The 20,627-nt window shown below is 39.4% G+C and overlaps 2 protein-coding genes across 2 annotated transcripts in view; one reads left to right on the forward strand and one right to left on the reverse strand.

The window, feature by feature from the left end:
- The first annotated feature begins 3,910 nt into the window (after positions 1-3,910).
- Positions 3,911-11,823, forward strand: LOC107584704 (dickkopf-related protein 3-like). The gene is made up of 7 exons (XM_016271410.1): positions 3,911-4,228; positions 5,209-5,334; positions 5,816-5,893; positions 7,551-7,642; positions 10,151-10,293; positions 10,402-10,558; positions 11,376-11,823. The coding sequence occupies exons 1-7, from the start codon at positions 4,031-4,033 to the stop codon at positions 11,461-11,463; spliced, it is 882 nt and encodes a 293-aa protein (XP_016126896.1). The 5' UTR covers positions 3,911-4,030; the 3' UTR covers positions 11,464-11,823.
- A 2,962-nt stretch (positions 11,824-14,785) lies between these two features.
- The window catches only part of LOC107584727 (ubiquitin carboxyl-terminal hydrolase 47), a 32,912-nt gene continuing 27,070 nt past the window's right edge, over positions 14,786-20,627 (reverse strand). Inside the window, exons 21-28 of the mRNA XM_016271442.1 lie at positions 20,297-20,472; positions 20,067-20,147; positions 19,863-19,978; positions 18,388-18,506; positions 18,167-18,297; positions 17,665-17,712; positions 17,424-17,554; positions 14,786-15,967 (exon numbers count right to left, since the gene is read on the reverse strand). Coding sequence (XP_016126928.1) covers positions 15,793-15,967; positions 17,424-17,554; positions 17,665-17,712; positions 18,167-18,297; positions 18,388-18,506; positions 19,863-19,978; positions 20,067-20,147; positions 20,297-20,472 — 977 coding nt within the window. The 3' untranslated portion in view covers positions 14,786-15,792. The remainder of the gene's footprint in view (positions 15,968-17,423; positions 17,555-17,664; positions 17,713-18,166; positions 18,298-18,387; positions 18,507-19,862; positions 19,979-20,066; positions 20,148-20,296; positions 20,473-20,627) is intronic.

Genomic DNA, 20,627 nt, shown 5'->3' on the forward strand with positions numbered 1-20,627 from the left:
AGATATATATATATAGGGCTACAGTATATATATATATATATATGTGTGTGTGTGTGTATATATATAGATGGTTAACGCAAGGCAACAGATGATTGTTTTGTAAAATGTAGTATTAATGGGTGATTAAAGTCGCTTCACGATTCAAAAAAAGTCAGCATTAATTGCGTTCATCTTTTAAATCGGATCTGAGATTAAATCATTCATTCACTAATTGGACTGATTCGGTTTACCAGTTCTGACTGGCCATAAAATAGAGTTTTTCATATACTTTAAACACATATTTTACATGAAAGAAAACCACAGTCTACAGCCTCATGAAGGTTGTGAGAACCAAAAACAGAACTTAACTGAACAGAACAATTACTTTTTAATGCAAAGTAGCCTATAGCGGTGATTTTAATTCAATTCTTCTATATTCTCAGTGAGTCATGGATCAATCGATTCGTTAAAAAGTAGCGCAAACGCCATGCATCTGTCGACTTTACGTCAATAGCCTACTCTCTAATGTTTGTTTGGTCAAAAATAGCTCACATCAAAAGTGTTCAAGACTCTTGTTTAACATTCCTTGTGTGTGAGTATTGTTAACCATTGCATTGCGGACATTATGACTTTTTTCCATGCACAAAAAAAATACAAATAGGCTAATAATAATAATAATAATAGTATTAGTAATGATAATAATTTATTTGTGCGTAGCACTTTTTAATAAGGGGAAATGAGTGCGCCTTATTGTTTATCAGGAAAAAAAACATAAAAAGACATAGCCTAATATGTTTTAAATAAAAATAGGCCTACAACTAAATAAATACAAATAAATAAAGCCTAAAATAAATGCAACAGACTAAGGAAAAACTGAATACGAAACGTTGTGAATCAAATAGCCTAACTCAGATATTGTAATTGTTCGTCACACTTCATTTGCATATGTCAAATTCGCGTAAATTCACTGAATGTCTCCCACATGCAGTAAATGTGAATTTGAGATGCAGTACAATGAGGTTTGTGTTAGTGTGGATGCGCCTTGCCTCGTGCAGCTGGAGCTCCTCTGATCACACACACACACACACACACACACACTGTACAGACACCAGCCGCTCTCAGATCACACACACACACACTCTGCCCAGACACCAGCCGCTCTCAGATCACACACACACACACTCCACACACACCAGCCACTCCCTGATATCACACACACCCTGTCCAGACACCAGCCGCTCTCAGATCACACACACACACACTCCACACACACCAGCCACTCCCTGATATCACACACACCCTGTCCAGACACCAGCCGCTCTCAGATCACACACACACACACTCCACACACACCAGCCACTCCCTGATATCACACACACCCTGTCCAGACACCAGCCGCTCTCAGATCACACACACACACACTCCACACACACCAGCCACTCCCTGATATCACACACACCCTGTCCAGACACCAGCCGCTCTCAGATCACACACACACACACTCCACACACACCAGCCACTCCCTGATATCACACACACCCTGTCCAGACACCAGCCGCTCTCAGATCACACACACACACACTCCACACACACCAGCCACTCCCTGATATCACACACACCCTGTCCAGACACCAGCCGCTCTCAGATCACACACACACACACTCCACACACACCAGCCACTCCCTGATATCACACACACCCTGTCCAGACACCAGCCGCTCTCAGATCACACACACACACACTCCACACACACCAGCCACTCCCTGATATCACACACACCCTGTCCAGACACCAGCCGCTCTCAGATCACACACACACACACTCCACACACACCAGCCACTCCCTGATATCACACACACCCTGTCCAGACACCAGCCGCTCTCAGATCACACACACACACACTCCACACACACCAGCCACTCCCTGATATCACACACACCCTGTCCAGACACCAGCCGCTCTCAGATCACACACACACACACTCCACACACACCAGCCACTCCCTGATATCACACACACCCTGTCCAGACACCAGCCGCTCTCAGATCACACACACACACACTCCACACACACCAGCCACTCCCTGATATCACACACACCCTGTCCAGACACCAGCCGCTCTCAGATCACACACACACACACTCCACACACACCAGCCACTCCCTGATATCACACACACCCTGTCCAGACACCAGCCGCTCTCAGATCACACACACACACACTCCACACACACCAGCCACTCCCTGATATCACACACACCCTGTCCAGACACCAGCCGCTCTCAGATCACACACACACACACTCCACACACACCAGCCACTCCCTGATATCACACACACCCTGTCCAGACACCAGCCGCTCTCAGATCACACACACACACACTCCACACACACCAGCCACTCCCTGATATCACACACACCCTGTCCAGACACCAGCCGCTCTCAGATCACACACACACACACTCCACACACACCAGCCACTCCCTGATATCACACACACCCTGTCCAGACACCAGCCGCTCTCAGATCACACACACACACACTCCACACACACCAGCCACTCCCTGATATCACACACACCCTGTCCAGACACCAGCCGCTCTCAGATCACACACACACACACTCCACACACACCAGCCACTCCCTGATATCACACACACCCTGTCCAGACACCAGCCGCTCTCAGATCACACACACACACACTCCACACACACCAGCCACTCCCTGATATCACACACACCCTGTCCAGACACCAGCCGCTCTCAGATCACACACACACACACTCCACACACACCAGCCACTCCCTGATATCACACACACCCTGTCCAGACACCAGCCGCTCTCAGATCACACACACACACACTCCACACACACCAGCCACTCCCTGATATCACACACACCCTGTCCAGACACCAGCCGCTCTCAGATCACACACACACACACTCCACACACACCAGCCACTCCCTGATATCACACACACCCTGTCCAGACACCAGCCGCTCTCAGATCACACACACACACACTCCACACACACCAGCCACTCCCTGATATCACACACACCCTGTCCAGACACCAGCCGCTCTCAGATCACACACACACACACTCCACACACACCAGCCACTCCCTGATATCACACACACCCTGTCCAGACACCAGCCGCTCTCAGATCACACACACACACACTCCACACACACCAGCCACTCCCTGATATCACACACACCCTGTCCAGACACCAGCCGCTCTCAGATCACACACACACACACTCCACACACACCAGCCACTCCCTGATATCACACACACCCTGTCCAGACACCAGCCGCTCTCAGATCACACACACACACACTCCACACACACCAGCCACTCCCTGATATCACACACACCCTGTCCAGACACCAGCCGCTCTCAGATCACACACACACACACTCCACACACACCAGCCACTCCCTGATATCACACACACCCTGTCCAGACACCAGCCGCTCTCAGATCACACACACACACACTCCACACACACCAGCCACTCCCTGATATCACACACACCCTGTCCAGACACCAGCCGCTCTCAGATCACACACACACACACTCCACACACACCAGCCACTCCCTGATATCACACACACCCTGTCCAGACACCAGCCGCTCTCAGATCACACACACACACACTGTACAGACACCAGCCTATGATATCTCTGCACACACACACACTCACACACACACACTGTACAGACACCAGCCGCTCTCTGATCTCACTCACACACACACACACACACTGTACAGACACCAGCTGCTCTCTGATCTCACACACACACACACTGTAGACACCAGCCGCTCTCTGATCTCACACACACACACACTGTAGACACCAGCCGCTCTCTGATCTCACACACACACACACACACACACACCCCCCCCCCCCCCACCCACACTGTACAGACACCAGCCACTCTCTGATCACACACACACACACACTGCACAGACACATACACTGTACAGACACCAGCCGCTCTCTGATCTCACACACACACTGCACAGACACCAGCCGCTCTGTCAACATGTTTCTGCTCGGATTCAGCCTGTGCCTGGCCATCGTCCAAGGAATTGTCCCTGAGATATCTAAAACAGACATGGACATCATTGCAAACATGGAAACAAATGTAGAAGAAGGACAAACGACACTGAGCGATATGTTCAGAGAGGTGGAGGAACTGATGGAGGACACGCAGCAGAAGCTGGAGAACGCGGTGCATCAGGTTTTTGCTTTAAAATACAGCCCAATTATTGTTCTTCACTAATGAATCTCTCTCAGAGTAGATCTGGGGAAGGATTTTAAACATCTCTCATAACTAATAACTTTTGAGTTTTAATAATAGCATCATTGGCTGCAGCACATGCCAAATCTGAGCAGAGTTTTCCTAAAAATGATCCATCACAGCTTAATTAGATGGTATGGACATGATATGAGATATTAGAAAGCAGTGTGAAATTTTCATATAAAGAGACTGACTAGTATTGTTATGACCAATAAGGATTATTTTCATAGTCTTAAACTACACCTTTTCATACTGTTTTACCTGTGAATACCATTGTTAGGTGTTATTCTTCAGAGATCTCCCAAATTTGCCATTGTTCATCAACTTATATTTATATATATATACAAAAAACTGATGACCATGAAGTGAATAGAATTATACATATTGGTTAAATTGATTATCAGTCTATCTTATAGACCTTTTACCTCTTTACACAAAAATATATAGTCAGGTCAAATCGGTATGTGCTTAATGTGGTAAAATCTAAAGTGGTTTAAAAATATATAATTTAATATTACTGATTAAACCTTTAGACAGTTCCCACTGTGAGGGAACTCATTATGAAGTTTCACATTATAAAGAATTATAAAGTTGTGCAAATCATAAAATACTTTAGTTATATACAGTGGGCTCATTATGAAGTTTCACATTATAAAGAATTATAAAGTTGTGCAAATCATAAAATACTTTAGTTATATATGCCCAGAACTAAAAAGTTTAATTAGTAAGAAATTGCTCTTTGTGAGGACAGTCTATACAGTTATCAAGAACTGAAAAAGTTATGGAAATTCATTGGTCACCAGTTGTGGAAACCTTTACATCAATGAAAGAGATTTTTAAGGGTCACTTAATGTAGAAATAGCTCATTTGATAGCTGGGAAATTGTACTTATTGCAGCGTTTTCCTTTTTTTTTTCTCAGATGGACAATGAGACAGCGAAATCCAGCCTCCATCCACACAGTGTCTCTTCAAATCTCCAAAATTACAGCAGTAATGAAATCATAGCTGGGAATCAATCCATTTATACTGCTGAGAGAATCAATAAGGTGGGTAAAAAGCTTTTGTCTGGTTCAGTAAAGCAGTTTAAATACAGTTATATGACTCTCCACAGTACTTAATTCTGATTGGTCAGATCATTTGGCATAATGACCACTTAAAGACCCCCTGTGGTGAAAATCAAGTTTGCAAATTCAAAACCTTTGCTGTGCATTTTCTCATTAAATCTGCAGTATACCAAAGACAGTCTCAAAAATGCGGTTTCCTACCATCACAAACATGTAACCAATCTCGTCAACTCACGGGGCGAGGCTTTTCATATCATTAGCTTTCTTATGTCTCATTTTCCAGTTTCTTCTCACATACTAAAAGTATAACTCTAATCATTATTTTGTGTCCATTTATTCATTAATGTGTTAAGTGATAAGTGGGATAATGCACATATGAATATATTTCAAATGAATGTCCATCACATTAAATGCACGATAATATTAAACGTGACTGAATGAATTTCTGTGTTTTTACTCCCAGCCAACGGACAATTCAACCGAAGATGCAAACAACTTGACAACCTTACAACCCAGAGATAAAGAGAACAGCATTGATCACGTAAGCTGTCTGTCTGTCCATCTATCTTGCCGTCTAATTGTTTCTCAAAAACCTGGTATTTATCTTGCTCAGCCAGACGCTGCCACAACCAAAACCCTTTTATTTGCACACATCTTCTCAGAGACGTCAGGAGGAATAGTGTTCAGGAAGAGGAATACTCTTCCTCAGCTTTAATTTCCCGTCTGACTGAAATAAGGCTGTCTGCTGTGTATTGACCTGCTCAAAGGTGTTGCAATACCCCTTAGCTGTTATAAATTCACTGTAAACCACGGCTTCTTGCTTTAATAGACATAAAATCGCATGAATGATGATTTGCTAGTCAGTTGCAGGTGGTATAAGAGGGAGGGACACTTGTTCTAGACAGCATTTGATTGGACAAAAATCTGTGTGGTGCAGGATGAGTCATAAATATTTTGGTCTATTTTTTCCAGATGATGTTTTTCCATTTTAAACATGTATATTTGCAAAAATATAAACATTTAGGAGTGTACTAGCCTATAGACAACCAAACAGATATTGACTAAAATCACAATTGGTCATTATTCACTCACCCTTGTGTAATTTCATGTCATTTTTTTTCTTCAGTGGAACATAATTGAAGATAATTTGAGATGTTTTTCTACACAATGGAAGTCAATGGGAACTAGAATGGTTTAGTTAGCAACATTCTTCAAAATATCTTTTGTGTTCTGCAAAAGAAAGAAAGTAATACCGGTTTGGAATGACATGAGGGTGAGTAAATGACAGAATTTTTGGATAAACTGTCGCTATGAGTCTGATTTATAATAATATAATTGGGTAACACTTTACTTGAAGGGGTGTGCATAAGACTGACATGACACCTTCATAATCATGACATGACACATGTCATGAATATGAAGGAGGTTTTATGCATGTTTATGACAACTGTCATTAAGTGTCATTCGCTCAGTTATGTCATTTTTAATGCAAATATTACATTTGACCTAACCCTAACCTAACCCTACCCCTAACCATAGCCCATAACAAAGACATCTCAAACAATGTCATCTTTGCATTAAAAATGACATAACTGAGCGAATGACACTTAATGACAGTTGTCATAAACAAGCATAAAAAACCCTTCATATTCATGGCATGTGTCATGTCATGATTATGTAGGTGTCATGTCATGATTATGTAGGTGTCATGTCATGATTATGTAGGTGTCATGTCATGATTATGTATGTGTCATGTCATGATTATGAAGGTGTCATGTCATGATTATGCACACCCCTTCAAGTAAAGTGTAACCCATAATTGCAGCATTTAATAGGTTTAAATCACTCGTTTGATTCTTCTAAAGGTAATGGAAGAAATGACTTTTTCCCTGTTAAATATTTATGAACCAGAATGAAAAAGGAGGGAAATGGAGCATTAAGGGATAAAAAGCGTTTTGTCCAACACTTCAGCATCAGCCTAAATGTGGGGATGTAGAAAAATACTGCACCCATCATATGACCACCTCATATCCTCCCAAAATCCTGTGAATGTTGTTTTAACTCTGTGAAGTACAGCTATGCTATTGATTTGTTCCTCACATACTGTAGATGTGTGGGTTATGACTCTTATTTTAGTTCACATGTTGCTCGATCTGTTCCTTCTTGAAGGTTTTAAATGATTTCCTTCTGTCTCTCAGGAGTGTATCATTGATGAAGACTGTGAGAAGGGCAGCTACTGTCTCTACGAAACACAGAGCTCAAAGTGTCTGCCCTGCAAACACACTGATGCGGGAAGCGGTTTCAAATTTCACAGACCAGGCACATTTGAAGACCTCTGCTATTATCCAATAATAGATCATCAAGTTTGCTTATTACATGTTAGGTGTTCAGCCTAGTCCGTAGTTATTTTCATTTGCTCATTATTTTCTGTCTTCTCTGGGTCTCTGCACAAATATAATACGCAGTAATGTGGCTTTCCAATAACATGATGCAACAGGGCCTGCATTGTGACTGTACGAGCGAAGCTGGAATCTGATATGCCGAAGCGTTTCTCCTTTGGGTTTCACATCAAAGTGCGCAGATTGCTAAATATGAGCAGCTTCTTCGGCCCAAGATAGGACATATTGAGTTCACCTCGCGGCACAGGAAGTAGGGTAGCCAACTAAGCAGAATACAGATGTGCATTACTCTTGCAGGATATTGTTGAAGCAGATTCTAACACCCAATCAAAACAAACTGTGTCTGCTTATTAGAGAGCCTTGGTAAGGCTTTGAACAAACATAAACATATGTATGGAACATTGTGCTAATAGTTTTCTAAGATTTTCTTTTAGCAGATAATAAAAGGGTGAAAAGAATTCACTGGAGGCCTGCACTGACATGAAGCAATAAATAGTAATAAACATACAGCATGTCCTGAGGAGTCTGATTCTTGAACAAATGACTTACAAGCCAGTTCTTTTTAGTGAATCAATAGCATGCCGCACAACCAGTGGAGTCTGAATTCTAAATGACTCTTATGAACCAGGGCCCGTATTCACAAAACATTTTATCTTACCACTAAGAGTTCTCCTAAATAGCAGTAAAAGAGTTTTCTCTTAAAACCAATTCACAAAGCTGTTGAGACAAACTTTTACTAAGAAATACAGAGAAGTCTTAAGGTAAGAGTAAGGCTGACCTCGTTGCTATGGATGATGTCAGCATGCTTAGTAACTATGCACAGTGATTGGCTGATAGGGGCAGGCTCTGTCAGAGGTTTATACATATAAATATTGCAGAGCACGATTTTATGTTGCCATATTCAAATAAAGGTTTAAAAATAAAAATGTTAAAGGGGTTATATGATTTCAAGTTTTCCTTTCTCTTTGGAGTGTTACAAGCTCTTGCATAAAGAAGGTCTGTAATGTTGCAAAGACTAAAGTCTCAAATCCAAAAAGATATTCTTTATAAATCAAGATATAATAGGTAGAGTCAACTTTAGGAGTCAACCAAGCCTACCTAAAATGGCTCGCTCTAACACGCCCCCACATGTCTACGTCACTATGTGGAATTATTAGCATAATGCTGCCCAAATGTGCATGCAAAGAAAGGCGGCGTAGTTTTGGGAACAGCAGTAGTGTTGCCGCAGCCATGTCAGGGAGACGCTGTGTGTTTCAGTGCGAAAGCAAAAGCACTTTATTCTGATGCTCGCGATTATGGTAAGGGGCGTTACATTTCTGACGCATACTTGTGGTGTTCGGCCAATCACAATGCACTGGGTCAGCTGGCCAATCAGAGCAGACTGCGTTTGTCAAAGGAGGGGGCTTTGTTGAAAACGACATGTTTGAGAGAGGCGGGGCATAGAGGACCTACAATAATGTACAGTATTTGAAAAATAATGTGTTTTTTGAACATTAAAGCATGTCAACATATTCTGTTACACCAAATACACAAAATGCTATCTTTAAAATAGCATCATATGACCCCTTTAATTGCCACATATAATGACGCTAATGACGTTAACAAATCATTAGCTCATCCAATTGCCGATTTCTGCCCGAGTCCCGTCGGATTGCATCGGCTGTGGGGATGAAGACGACAACTCCCATGATTCCACACTCAGTGACGGCGTCATCGAACTACGCCTTTGCCTCTTTATTTTGAATATGCGCCATCTAGCGGCGAAAATTACATATTGTGCCTTTAAGACTTCTCTCTATTCCTTAGTAAACGTTTGTCTCAGCAGCTTCGTGAATAGGTTTTAAGATAAAACTCTTAGCTAAAAACTTTTACTGCTATTTAGGAGAACTCTTAGTGGTAAGATGAAATGTTTTGTGAATACAGGCCCCGATTCACATACTGAACCACAAGTTTGTATTTTTGTCCGTGTAAAGATCTTTTACAAGAATTATTTCACATTTCTGAGATGTTAAACCTGTTCTGTTGAAATCTTAATTGATCTCATTATTTATAAGCAGTAAATGCAACACTGTGCTTTTTCAGATATGAAAGAATCATTAAGGAATCTGAATCATTATTCTTAACGATTCTTACTCGGAACACTTGAGCAAAACCCTGGCACTAATGTTTGTACGGTCTAAGTCTGGTTATGTCTAGTCTTAAATATACTCTTACTTTGATAATTTTTCGTGAGGAACGTGTGGTTTGATGAGTAATTCCTAGTCAGTGTTCTTGAGATGCATTGCTGTGCATCAGTGTCCTGAAAGAATAAATTGTTTGGTTCAGTACAAGCATGAAATATGCATGCTGAAATATTTTGAGCGGTCTTAACCCATTGTATGTCCTGCATCTCTCCTCAAGACATGCACCAAAGATGAGAAATGCTGTGCGGGACAGCTGTGTGTGTGGGGTCAGTGTGCAAACAGCGCAAAAGGAGAAGCAGGAACCATCTGTCAGTACCAGAGTGACTGTAAGGAGGAGTTCTGCTGTGTCTTCCATAAAGGTATGATTATCTTGCATCATATGAGCATGTTACATCGTCTGTTAAAACATCTTGAGCTGCACCTGCTGAATAGCACATATAGTTTAACTACTCGTTTTCAATTTTCAGCCCTGCGGTCTCCAGTGTGCAGCTCTAAGCCAATAGAACGTGAGCGCTGCATCATTTCAGCCAATCACCTGATGGAGCTGCTGTCCTGGAATTTGAAGGGGGAGGGTCCTCATGACCACTGCCCATGTGCCAGTGATCTGCAGTGCCAACACCTTGGGTAAGAAGCCATCATCTTCTGGCTGTTTTCACTTAACATGACATAAATATGTACATATTAATATTTATACACTACCAGTCAAAAGCTTGAAGTAAGATTTTTTTCACCGTTTATTTGATTTAAAACGCAGTAAAACAGTAATATTGTGAAATATTATTACTATTTAAAAGAACTGTTTTTTTATTTTGATGTATTTTAAAATGCAATTTATTCTGGTGATGCACAGCTGAATTTTCAGCATCCTTACTCCAGTCTTCAGTGGCACATGATCCTTCAGAAATCATTCTAATATGCAGATATTTGCAGAAAACAACCCCAATGACAGCAAGTTCCTGGCCAAACTCTAGTTTTTAGTGATCAACTTCTATTATGTGCACTATTTAAGAAAGACATTTTAAATAAAAGCAAGGTTGCATTAAACTGCTAAAAAGTGAGAGTAAAGACATTTACAATCTTATAAAAGACTCTTTTGAACGTTCTATTCATCATAGAATCCTGAAAAAAATGTATCAGTTTCCACAAACATATTAAGCAGCAAAGTTTTTCAACATTGATAATATAAGAAATGTTTCTTGAGGTGCAAATCATTGTATTCGAATGATTTCTGGAGGATCATGTGACACTGAAGACAGGAGTGGTGATGCTGAAAATTCAGCTTTGCATCACATGAATAAATCACATTTCAATTATATTTCATATTACAGTAGTTGTTCCTGTATTTTTGATCAGCCTTGTTGATCATAAAAGACTGTTTTCTTGACTTCATGAAATAATATATGAAAGATTAAAATTAAATTGTGGTCACTCTCTTTATCAGACGAGGTGCACTGTGCCTGAAGAGTCAGAACTCCAGCGAGGAGGAGCTCACTGACACTCTCTACTCTGAGATTGACTACATCGTCTAGTGAGACTCAAGCCTGTTTGACAGACAGATGAAGAGAAGCTGCTGAAACAGACATGAACGCTTCATCGTCACGCCAAAGCTTTGTAGGAAACGCTTCATTATAATCACCCAAACAGCTGTGAATGTGCAGCAGAAGGCCTGAATCTAAAGACCGTTCACATTGACAGCGATTTGAAAGTATCAAGCTGCCTGGAAGCCATTCATTTCCAAAGAAAGTTGGCGATTTGAGAGGACACGAGTGATGGTTGGAGGCATCAAATGACACGACAAAACTTAATGCAACAGTCACATGCGAGGTACTGTAGTTGAGTGAGTTACATTCCCTGCGACTTCGATTAATGCGCTTTTGCATAGGATGATTATTTTTCAAAGGGAGCCCAGCAGTAATATTTGGGCATCCAGCAGATCAAATCATTGTCAGTGTGAACAGCCCTCAAGTGTTGAAGCTCAACTGTGGCTTCTGAGCATTGGAAAGAAGCACTTATTATTAATGCACAGAATTAATGCTTTAAGAATACATCAGGCAGAAAAATGGAAAGAGGAAAACTCTGTTGAGAGCCAATCCCATCTTAGTTTAGTGTAGCAGCCGAAGTGACGCACCCATACAAGAATCCTCTTGTAATTTACCCAGGTAATGAACACAAACTTGCTCCAGAAAATAAAAGGTTGAAAAACATGTTGTTTATATCTTTTATATATAATATGAACCAAAGTTTAGAATTTTTCACCAGAAATCCACTTTTTTTTGAGAGAGTTATAAGGTGTAAAGGTGTGGTCACATTTACTGTTGTTTGCCAAATTTTTCACAGACAAAATCCAGTCAATTCAATAGGAATCTGTGCAAATTTCGCATGAGAGTGAAAGATTTCACAATGCATTTAAGTAGGTCACATGAATTCGCTGTATTAAGCAATAAAAAAGCGGCTTGGTTTGAAAATGACTTCTGTGTGAGCTATGCTTCAACCATGGCTACACTATTAACAGCAGACATTTTTTTGCCCATAAAATTTTGCCTAAACATTGCTAATGTGACTTCACCTTAAAAGTGTGCGTTTAAAATTTAATGTCAGTTCGGAGAACTTTCGCAGACTAAATGCATCCATTTCAATAGGAATTGATCCATGCAATTGTGAATTTTGCACAAGGGCAAAGATTTCCCCTTGCAGATTGGGTTCAAGTTGGTCATGTGGATCTGCCCATTACAGAAAGCCACTTAATTTGAAAGTGACTTCTTTTTGAGCTGTGATTTATATATTGCTATACTTGACAACAGACAATGGACATTTTTTGCATGAAATGCCGTTAATGTGACCACACCTTAAGACTACGCAAACACCACCAGCACATGAGAAATTAGTACTATTTATGAATGAACCATTTCTGCAGCTTAAAAAGACCGTTCATCCAAAATGAAAATTATTTACTCACCCTCAAGTTGTTCTGAAGATTTTAGAATTTCTTCTGTTGAACTAAAAAGAAGATATTCCGAAAAATGGTAGCCATTAACATCTAGAGTATTTTTTTAATACTATGAACGTCAATGGCTATCGTCAACTGTTTGGTAACCAGTGTTGGGGAAAGTTACTTTTAAAAGTAATGCATTACAATATTGCGTTACTCCATAAAAAAGTAACTAATTACGTGACTTAGTTACTTTTTATGGAAAGTAATGCGTTACGTTACTTTTGCGTTACTTTTTAAATCTGGACAGGGCTTGCTTATTTGTTTTTAAAATAAAAAAAGTTATATTTTTGGCAAATATAAAAGCCTTTCACACCAAAAGTGAAATGAATAAGCCTCAGGCTGAAGGGAAAGTACATTTACATCCGTACAGTAGAATGCAGAAGAAGACATTTCAACACAAATGTTTGTCTAGAGTAATTTGTGCTTATTTGTACGGTTGAACTGGATCATCGAAGGTCAGAAGTAAAGACATTGGTTAATAGAATGGGATTAAATACATAAAGGATATTTGTGTTGTTTAACATTTAATTATTGCAGGTTTGCGTCATATTCTGAGTTGCATTATTTTTATTCATTTTGAGGAATACTGAATCGGTGTTGTTGTTTTTTTTTGAGTGAAATTAATTAATGCTTATTCATATTTATGTTAGATCTGCAATAACATCTTCTGATTTCTCTCAACATGGGGACAGGAGAGCTGTCAATCAATAAATTTGAAAAAAAAAAAATTACTTGCGTTACTTATTTGAAAAAGTAACTCAGATATTCTCTTGTAAATTAAAAAGTAATGCGTTACTTTACTAGTTATCTGATAAGTAATCCGATTACGTAACTCGCGTTACCTGAAATGCGTTACCCCCAGCACTGTTGGTAACCAACATTGTTCAAAATATCTTTTTACGTTCAACAGAAGAAAAACTCTTCTGGGTGAGTAAACTTGAGGGTGAGTAAATGATGATTTTTGTGTGAACTATCCCTTTTAAAGACATCTTAATGTTTTGTATGCTAATATAGTTTTATATAATTTTTAGTATGATTTCATAAAATCAAGCAAAATTTGATATCTGCAATAACATCTTCTGATTTCTCTCAACATGGGGACAGGAGAGCTGTCAATCAATACATTTGAAAAAAAAAAAATTACTTGCGTTACTTATTTGAAAAAGTAACTCAGATATTCTCTTGTAAATTAAAAAGTAATGCGTTACTTTACTAGTTATCTGATAAGTAATCCGATTACGTAACTCGCGTTACCTGAAATGCGTTACCCCCAGCACTGTTGGTAACCAACATTGTTCAAAATATCTTTTTACGTTCAACAGAAGAAAAACTCTTCTGGGTGAGTAAAATTGAGGGTGAGTAAATGATGATTTTTGTGTGAACTATCCCTTTTAAAGACATCTTAATGTTTTGTATGTTATAGTATGCTAATATAGTTTTATATAATTTTTAGTATGATTTCATAAAATCAAGCAAAATTTGAATCCTTATATAACCCCATTCTTTAAAATATGAGCTCTTCGTATACGTCAACCTGGAAGCAGGCAGACAGAGATTGATTGTTGCTTTTTATTTCAGTATTGGCATGTCTACTGTGAACAGCTTCTGACAGCATTAGGAGCCCAGGAACCCGCAGAGGTTCAGTCGAGCTCCGACACTGGCGCTCCTCCAGTGGGGCGTCCGCACCCTCCGCTTTCCAGCTATGCGAAAACAGCAGCGAGAAGCATTTCCACGCATGCACACACGCAAACCTGCCACATCCGAACCCACAGGCTCTGTTCACATTGTGCAGAAATAAAAACAAAAAAGAACACAGGACATCGTCTAAATGGAAAAAGAAAAGCCGAGTACAGATCAAAAAATTAAAACACGTGCCATTAAAAGTCACTCACAAGACCCAACGTCGTCATCAGTCTGTAGTGAAATAATTTACAAGAAAAAACAAAAACAAAAAAAATGAATTGGGTGAACGAAGCGCACTACTTGATTCATATCGCCCTACTCTTAAAGGCTTGCAAATTCATATGTACCAGTGTCACTAGCCCCAGTAGGAAGTGTAGTGAGAGGAGGAGGGCGGAGCTCCCTACAAAGTGGGCAGAGCTTCAGCAGTCAGTGGGCGACACCCACACACAAGAAGAAGCATGAACTGCAAGAATAGAACCTCTTCAGCCAGAAAAGAAGCATTTAATTTCACAACTATGTTAAATAAACAAAAGGAGAGATATCCCAATATTCAAGTGAGAGCATCATACCAAAAACTTCAAGTGAAAGTGTCGATCGAAGAGCTCTACGCAATGGAAGATGAGTAGTGCCGTCACCCCTGCGGGCGTTCGGAGGTGGCTGGATACGTTACGCGCTGTGCTCGAGTGCTGAATAGACTCAGGATGATGGATGTCGAGAATGTGAGAATTCGATGCGTTCGATCGCATCTCAAAATCAGAGAGTGAGTGATGGACAAACAGCAAATGCAGAACGACGGGACGAAAATGAATGGAGATGGTGCACTGAGAGTGCAAACAGACGAAAGAAATGAAGAGGGCCATAAAATATATCTCCCAAACTGCCCCCCTTTCCTCTAATGAGTGCACCCGTCTCTGTGTTATTAAATTGATTTATCTGAATGATATTGAACTTGAAATAGCTTTTGCACTTCCCTTTAAACTTTACAGTACAATAAACTATGGTGCACAATAGTACTCTGAGCCACACTATGCATTCTGGAGCTCAAAGAAGAGAGCGTCAGCCGGACAGCACTGGTGACGTTGATTCAACGTGGGGCCCAAATGCCAAGGTCGCTGGCGAGGCAGCGCTACACTGCAGCTGGCAGGCCAGATAGAAAATAGGGAAGGATAGTTTCCTCCCCCTCTCAGTCCTGTCCAGGGTCTTTGGTGGGCCCTCCGTCTAAGTAAATTTTGAGGGCCTTCTCTTTGCGGGGGGAGTAGCTGACGCGGTGGCCCGTCTTCAGCAGGCGGCTGCTCTCCTTCTTCATCAGTTCATTGCGCTCCTCCTCAGACAGCTCCATGAGCTCCTCGGTGCTGACCCTGCAGAGATGGGCGCAGAAATGCATGGTTGACTAATTAACCAACAAGCAACTAATTAATTACAGATTAAGATGACTAGTCGGTTTATCTTATCTTTAATAGCAATGTTAATATTTAAATTAAAGGTAGTTTTATTTAAAGCAACTAATTTATGATATAATTTTGACTTGTGGATTTACATTAAGTATAATATAAATTCATATATTATTATTCATGACAAATTTACATAAATCGTAAAAAAAAATAATAATAATTGATTAAAAAATCATTTAAAATATGTAGCAATAAATCTATAACATTTTATATTGTTATAAAAATATTAATTTATTTACTTTATTATTCAAACAAAAAAATACATTTACTAAACAATATAATATATAACATCATAATAATTTATAAAATATATGAATATAACAAATATATAACATTGCTATAAAAAAAACATTTAAAAGATGATTATTTAACCAGGACTTAAGACAGCTAGATGACACTTTTTGTGGACTTTTGCCCAAAAAACAAAACAGAGATCTCTGGATGCAGATTACAACAACAACAACAACAACAACAACAAATAAGTACACATTGTTCATTTACATACACTACCAACATTGTAACAATACAAAGCTGGTTGAAATTTGACAAAGTTGTTCTTGAACAATTAAAACTACATTATTAAAACAATTCAACACTAATTCAATAAAATAAAATAAATGTAATATATAACCAGCCTAACATAACTAACATACACTAGCCTAATTGTAAAGAGTTTTCACAGGACCAACTAAACTAGCCTTTTGGACAACTCACAAACTGGTTGATTCTGAAAATGTAACAATACAAAGCTTGTAGAAAATCAGCAATGATCTTTAACAATTAAAACTACATTGTTAAAACGGGAAAAAATTAAATTAAATTAAATTAAATTAAATTAAATATAATATGTGACCCTGGAGCACAAAACCAGTCTTAAGTCGCTGGGGTATATTTTTAGCAATAGCCCAAAAAAAAATAATTAGGATATTAAATAAAGATCATGTTCCATGAAGATATTTTGTAAATTTCCTACCGTAAATATATTATAACTTAATTTTTGATTAGTAATACGCATTGCTAAGAACTTAATTTGGACAACTTTAAAAGGCGATTTTCTCAATATTTAGATTTTTTTGCACCCTCAGATTCCAGATTTTCAAATAGCCAAATATTGTCCTATCCTAACCAACCATACATCAATGGAAAGCTTATTTATTCAGCTGTGATGTATATTTCAATTTCAGAAAATGTACCCTTATGACTGGTTTTGTGGTCCAGGGTCACATATAATATAATATAATATGATATAATATAGCCCATTCATAGAACCAGCTAACCAGTCTGTATTTTTGCATATAATTTCATTACTTAACTAGTTTAAAAACTAATAATCAAGTTTATATGTGAAAGGGAAAGGCTTTACCTGTAGAAGATCACGGCGCCATCATCACAGATGTAGAGTGGCCAGACATTGAGGGTGGAGACTTTAGGATTCCAATCTAAATCCTGATGGATCTCCAACACTGACATGTCACAAGGAAAAGTTCCTCGTCCCTGTAGGAGCAACAAGACAGTCAGATCTGAAGCACTGCAGGAAGGGCATCTGAAACTCAACCAAATCTGTCAAATATAAATGTAAATCTGATACGCAAAGACTGCTGTACCTTGGCAAACTCCAAGTTCTCAAGAGGAATTCCACTCAATTCACTTAGCTGAGGGAACAAAATATGACATTAAAACTCAAATGAAGAGGAAAACGGACCGACTTCATATTAAGTGGCCTTAACAACTATGTACTTACATTTGAATTAATCATTTGGTACAATGCACTTATTGTGTACATACATGTTTTTACATTGTACTTGTATTTTAAAAATACCTGCATGTAATTACATCTGTAATTAATTGCTGTAATTACATTTATAATTACAATGATGACACATCCCTTACACCTTAACCCACCCTTAACCTACCCATACTACCAAACCTGTCCCTAACCTTACCCATATCCCACTTCAATAGCAGCAGAAGTGTTTTGTAATACAATATGAACACAATAAGTACATTGTACTTATTTTAAAATGTAAGTACATAGTAGTTATGGCCACTTAATATAAAGTGGGACCAGGAAAACAAAGAATTCCAAGCATTTCATACTCCACATACCTTCTCCTTGAGCTCCTCTACACTGCTGCTCTCCAGCACCACCTCCCGGAAGGCCTCCAGCTTCATCTGGGCTGGGCACCAGCGACGGGTCAGAACCGCTAACTGGGACATGGACTTCATGCGCTCCGGTTCTACAAGCAAGAAAGTCATTAAATGACTAAATACATGGGCTGTTGGACTAGAATATTTATGACAACTATCTTGGCCATGACAGTCTTCACCTTCAAGGACTTCTAGGAACACCTCCCAGTTACTGGAGATGTTGATGTCCTCCTCATAGACGTGATAATCCAGAAACACTGTGCCTGGGTTCTTCCAGGTCTTCTTCCTGAGTCTAAACCTGACACACACAGAGTGACACACATCTTGTTTGTATTCTGAGGCATAAATCCTCCTGCGCTGCGAGTCAGTGCATTTAAAAGGTCAGTTGCTGCAGTCACTGCAGCATGCAGAAAGTGGATATGCATCCAAAACTGCTGCAGCAATTCATGAGTCAGGCCTGCGACAACAACAGCCATCCCAAGAACAAGAAAACATGATGATTTTTCATTACTTGTTCAATAAAAAAAAAAGCTTTATTGAACATACATCCAAAATGTAAAAGTATGCAACTTATTCCACTTTGCAGATTTAAAGTTTGCGTTCTTTTAATTCAGCTAAGAGGTCACGCCATGACGTATCAATCCTTTATTGGTCCCACATGATATGAAAATGTCATAGTTCATCAAACTTGTGCTTTGGAATGCAGTGATATGAATGAATATGAATATGATTGGAAGTCAGTGTAATGAAAAGTGTAGTGTGTCCACCCCTTAAACAAAAATGGTTCGTTTCAGTCTGTGATTTTGCAAAGCCAAAAGGAAACACATGAATTTGTTAACAAGCCACATGTATACAACAATGTCTTTTCAGTAATCACTGTTACTCATTTCACATGCTAAAAGCTTAGCCAATCATTACAAAAGATGTTTACATAGATGAAAAATCATGAATGTTCCCGGTGCAAAAAATTTTTTGAGGCCCAGATATACTTTAAGTGAAAACGAAGAATGAACTGGTGTGGTGTCATTTCAAACACAATCAAGCAAAAAGTTCATTTCAAGTGTTCAAAACAGCTAGCCAAAGCAACAATTTGGGAAAAGTTTGCTCCGATTGGTGAACACTCTCAAAATACCACTTCTTTGATGTGGTTAATTTCTTCCGTTTCAGTCAGGAAGCTGCTCGTTTTAAAGCAGGGTTTTGTTTTGGATGGAAAATTCTCAGACACCACTGCTTTGGCTCGCATCTCAACTCATCTTGGATGAGTATTTTGACTATTTAGGAGTTTTATTTTATATATATATTTTTTTACAAAGTACTACTGGTGCCCAGATCGAAATTTATAACCATTATTTATAACCAAATTTTCCGGACCTCTGCTGGGTAGGAAATTTAAAGACCGGACTTTAATTGATTACCCCTGATTTGAGGCACTCTATTGTATAAAGTGCCATATAAATAAACATGGCGTGACTTGACTGGAGTGCCAAATTGCAGAGCTCTGGTAAACATATCCACATCACTGTGACCAGATGCTTTTAGCTTCGGTTTTCTTATGGCTGTCATTTTTGTTGCAAAGAGCAATGAAGAACTTCACCGTTCACTTAATTTCAGGGCCTTTAGAAAGAAAAATCTACAATGTTCGATATGGGCTTACCTATCTATACTGATGTCCAGTTTACACTGGTCTTTGAGTTGAGGCAGCAACTCCTCCTTAGACTGTCGAACAGTCATGCCTTTAGCGAACACAGTGTCCAAAAGGAACTTACAGGGCTGTCAAAACAAAATTGTCAGCTTCAGAATACTCATTCCTCTGCAGAATATACAAAACGCATCCATTTCCAAACTGTTTGTCCCTCACCTCTGGGTCATTGACTAGCAGCTGGTACACCTTCACCCTGTATTCTCCTTTCTTCAGTGCACGTCCCAATCGAATCGTGATCTGTTTAACAGCAGAGCAGCAGTGCATATAAACATGCAGCGTGTCATTTAAGCGTCTTTAGTGGCGCCAAACAGAATTGCAAGAATAACTAAGAATAGTTGTCCTTGTATATTAAGCTAGGATAGGAAAATGTAAAGTCAGAATCTCACCTTGTTGTCATCAGAGAAAGAGGAGAGCGTCTCATTGAGCCGCACACTCTCAAACTCCTGGTTGTTGGCATAAACCCGGAAGACTTTAAACTGAGTGGAGGGGACGCCAACAAACGGCTCTAGATTCTGTTTGAACGCTGCCAGTGTGATCCTCTTGTCAACATGGACAAGTAAACCTGAAACATTAGCAACATTAACTTGTTTACTAAAATGTATGTTCAACAGAAACAGATGGTTATTTGTTTAGTTTAACGATTATTTCTTTTATTTAGTTTTACGGTTTGAATCTTTTTGGTTTTATCATCTTATATTTAGTTTTTTACATCTGATA

This window comes from Sinocyclocheilus grahami, unplaced genomic scaffold, assembly GCF_001515645.1.
Source record: "Sinocyclocheilus grahami isolate Dianchi unplaced genomic scaffold, SAMN03320097.WGS_v1.1 scaffold62.1, whole genome shotgun sequence".
Classification (NCBI taxonomy): domain Eukaryota; kingdom Metazoa; phylum Chordata; class Actinopteri; order Cypriniformes; family Cyprinidae; genus Sinocyclocheilus; species Sinocyclocheilus grahami.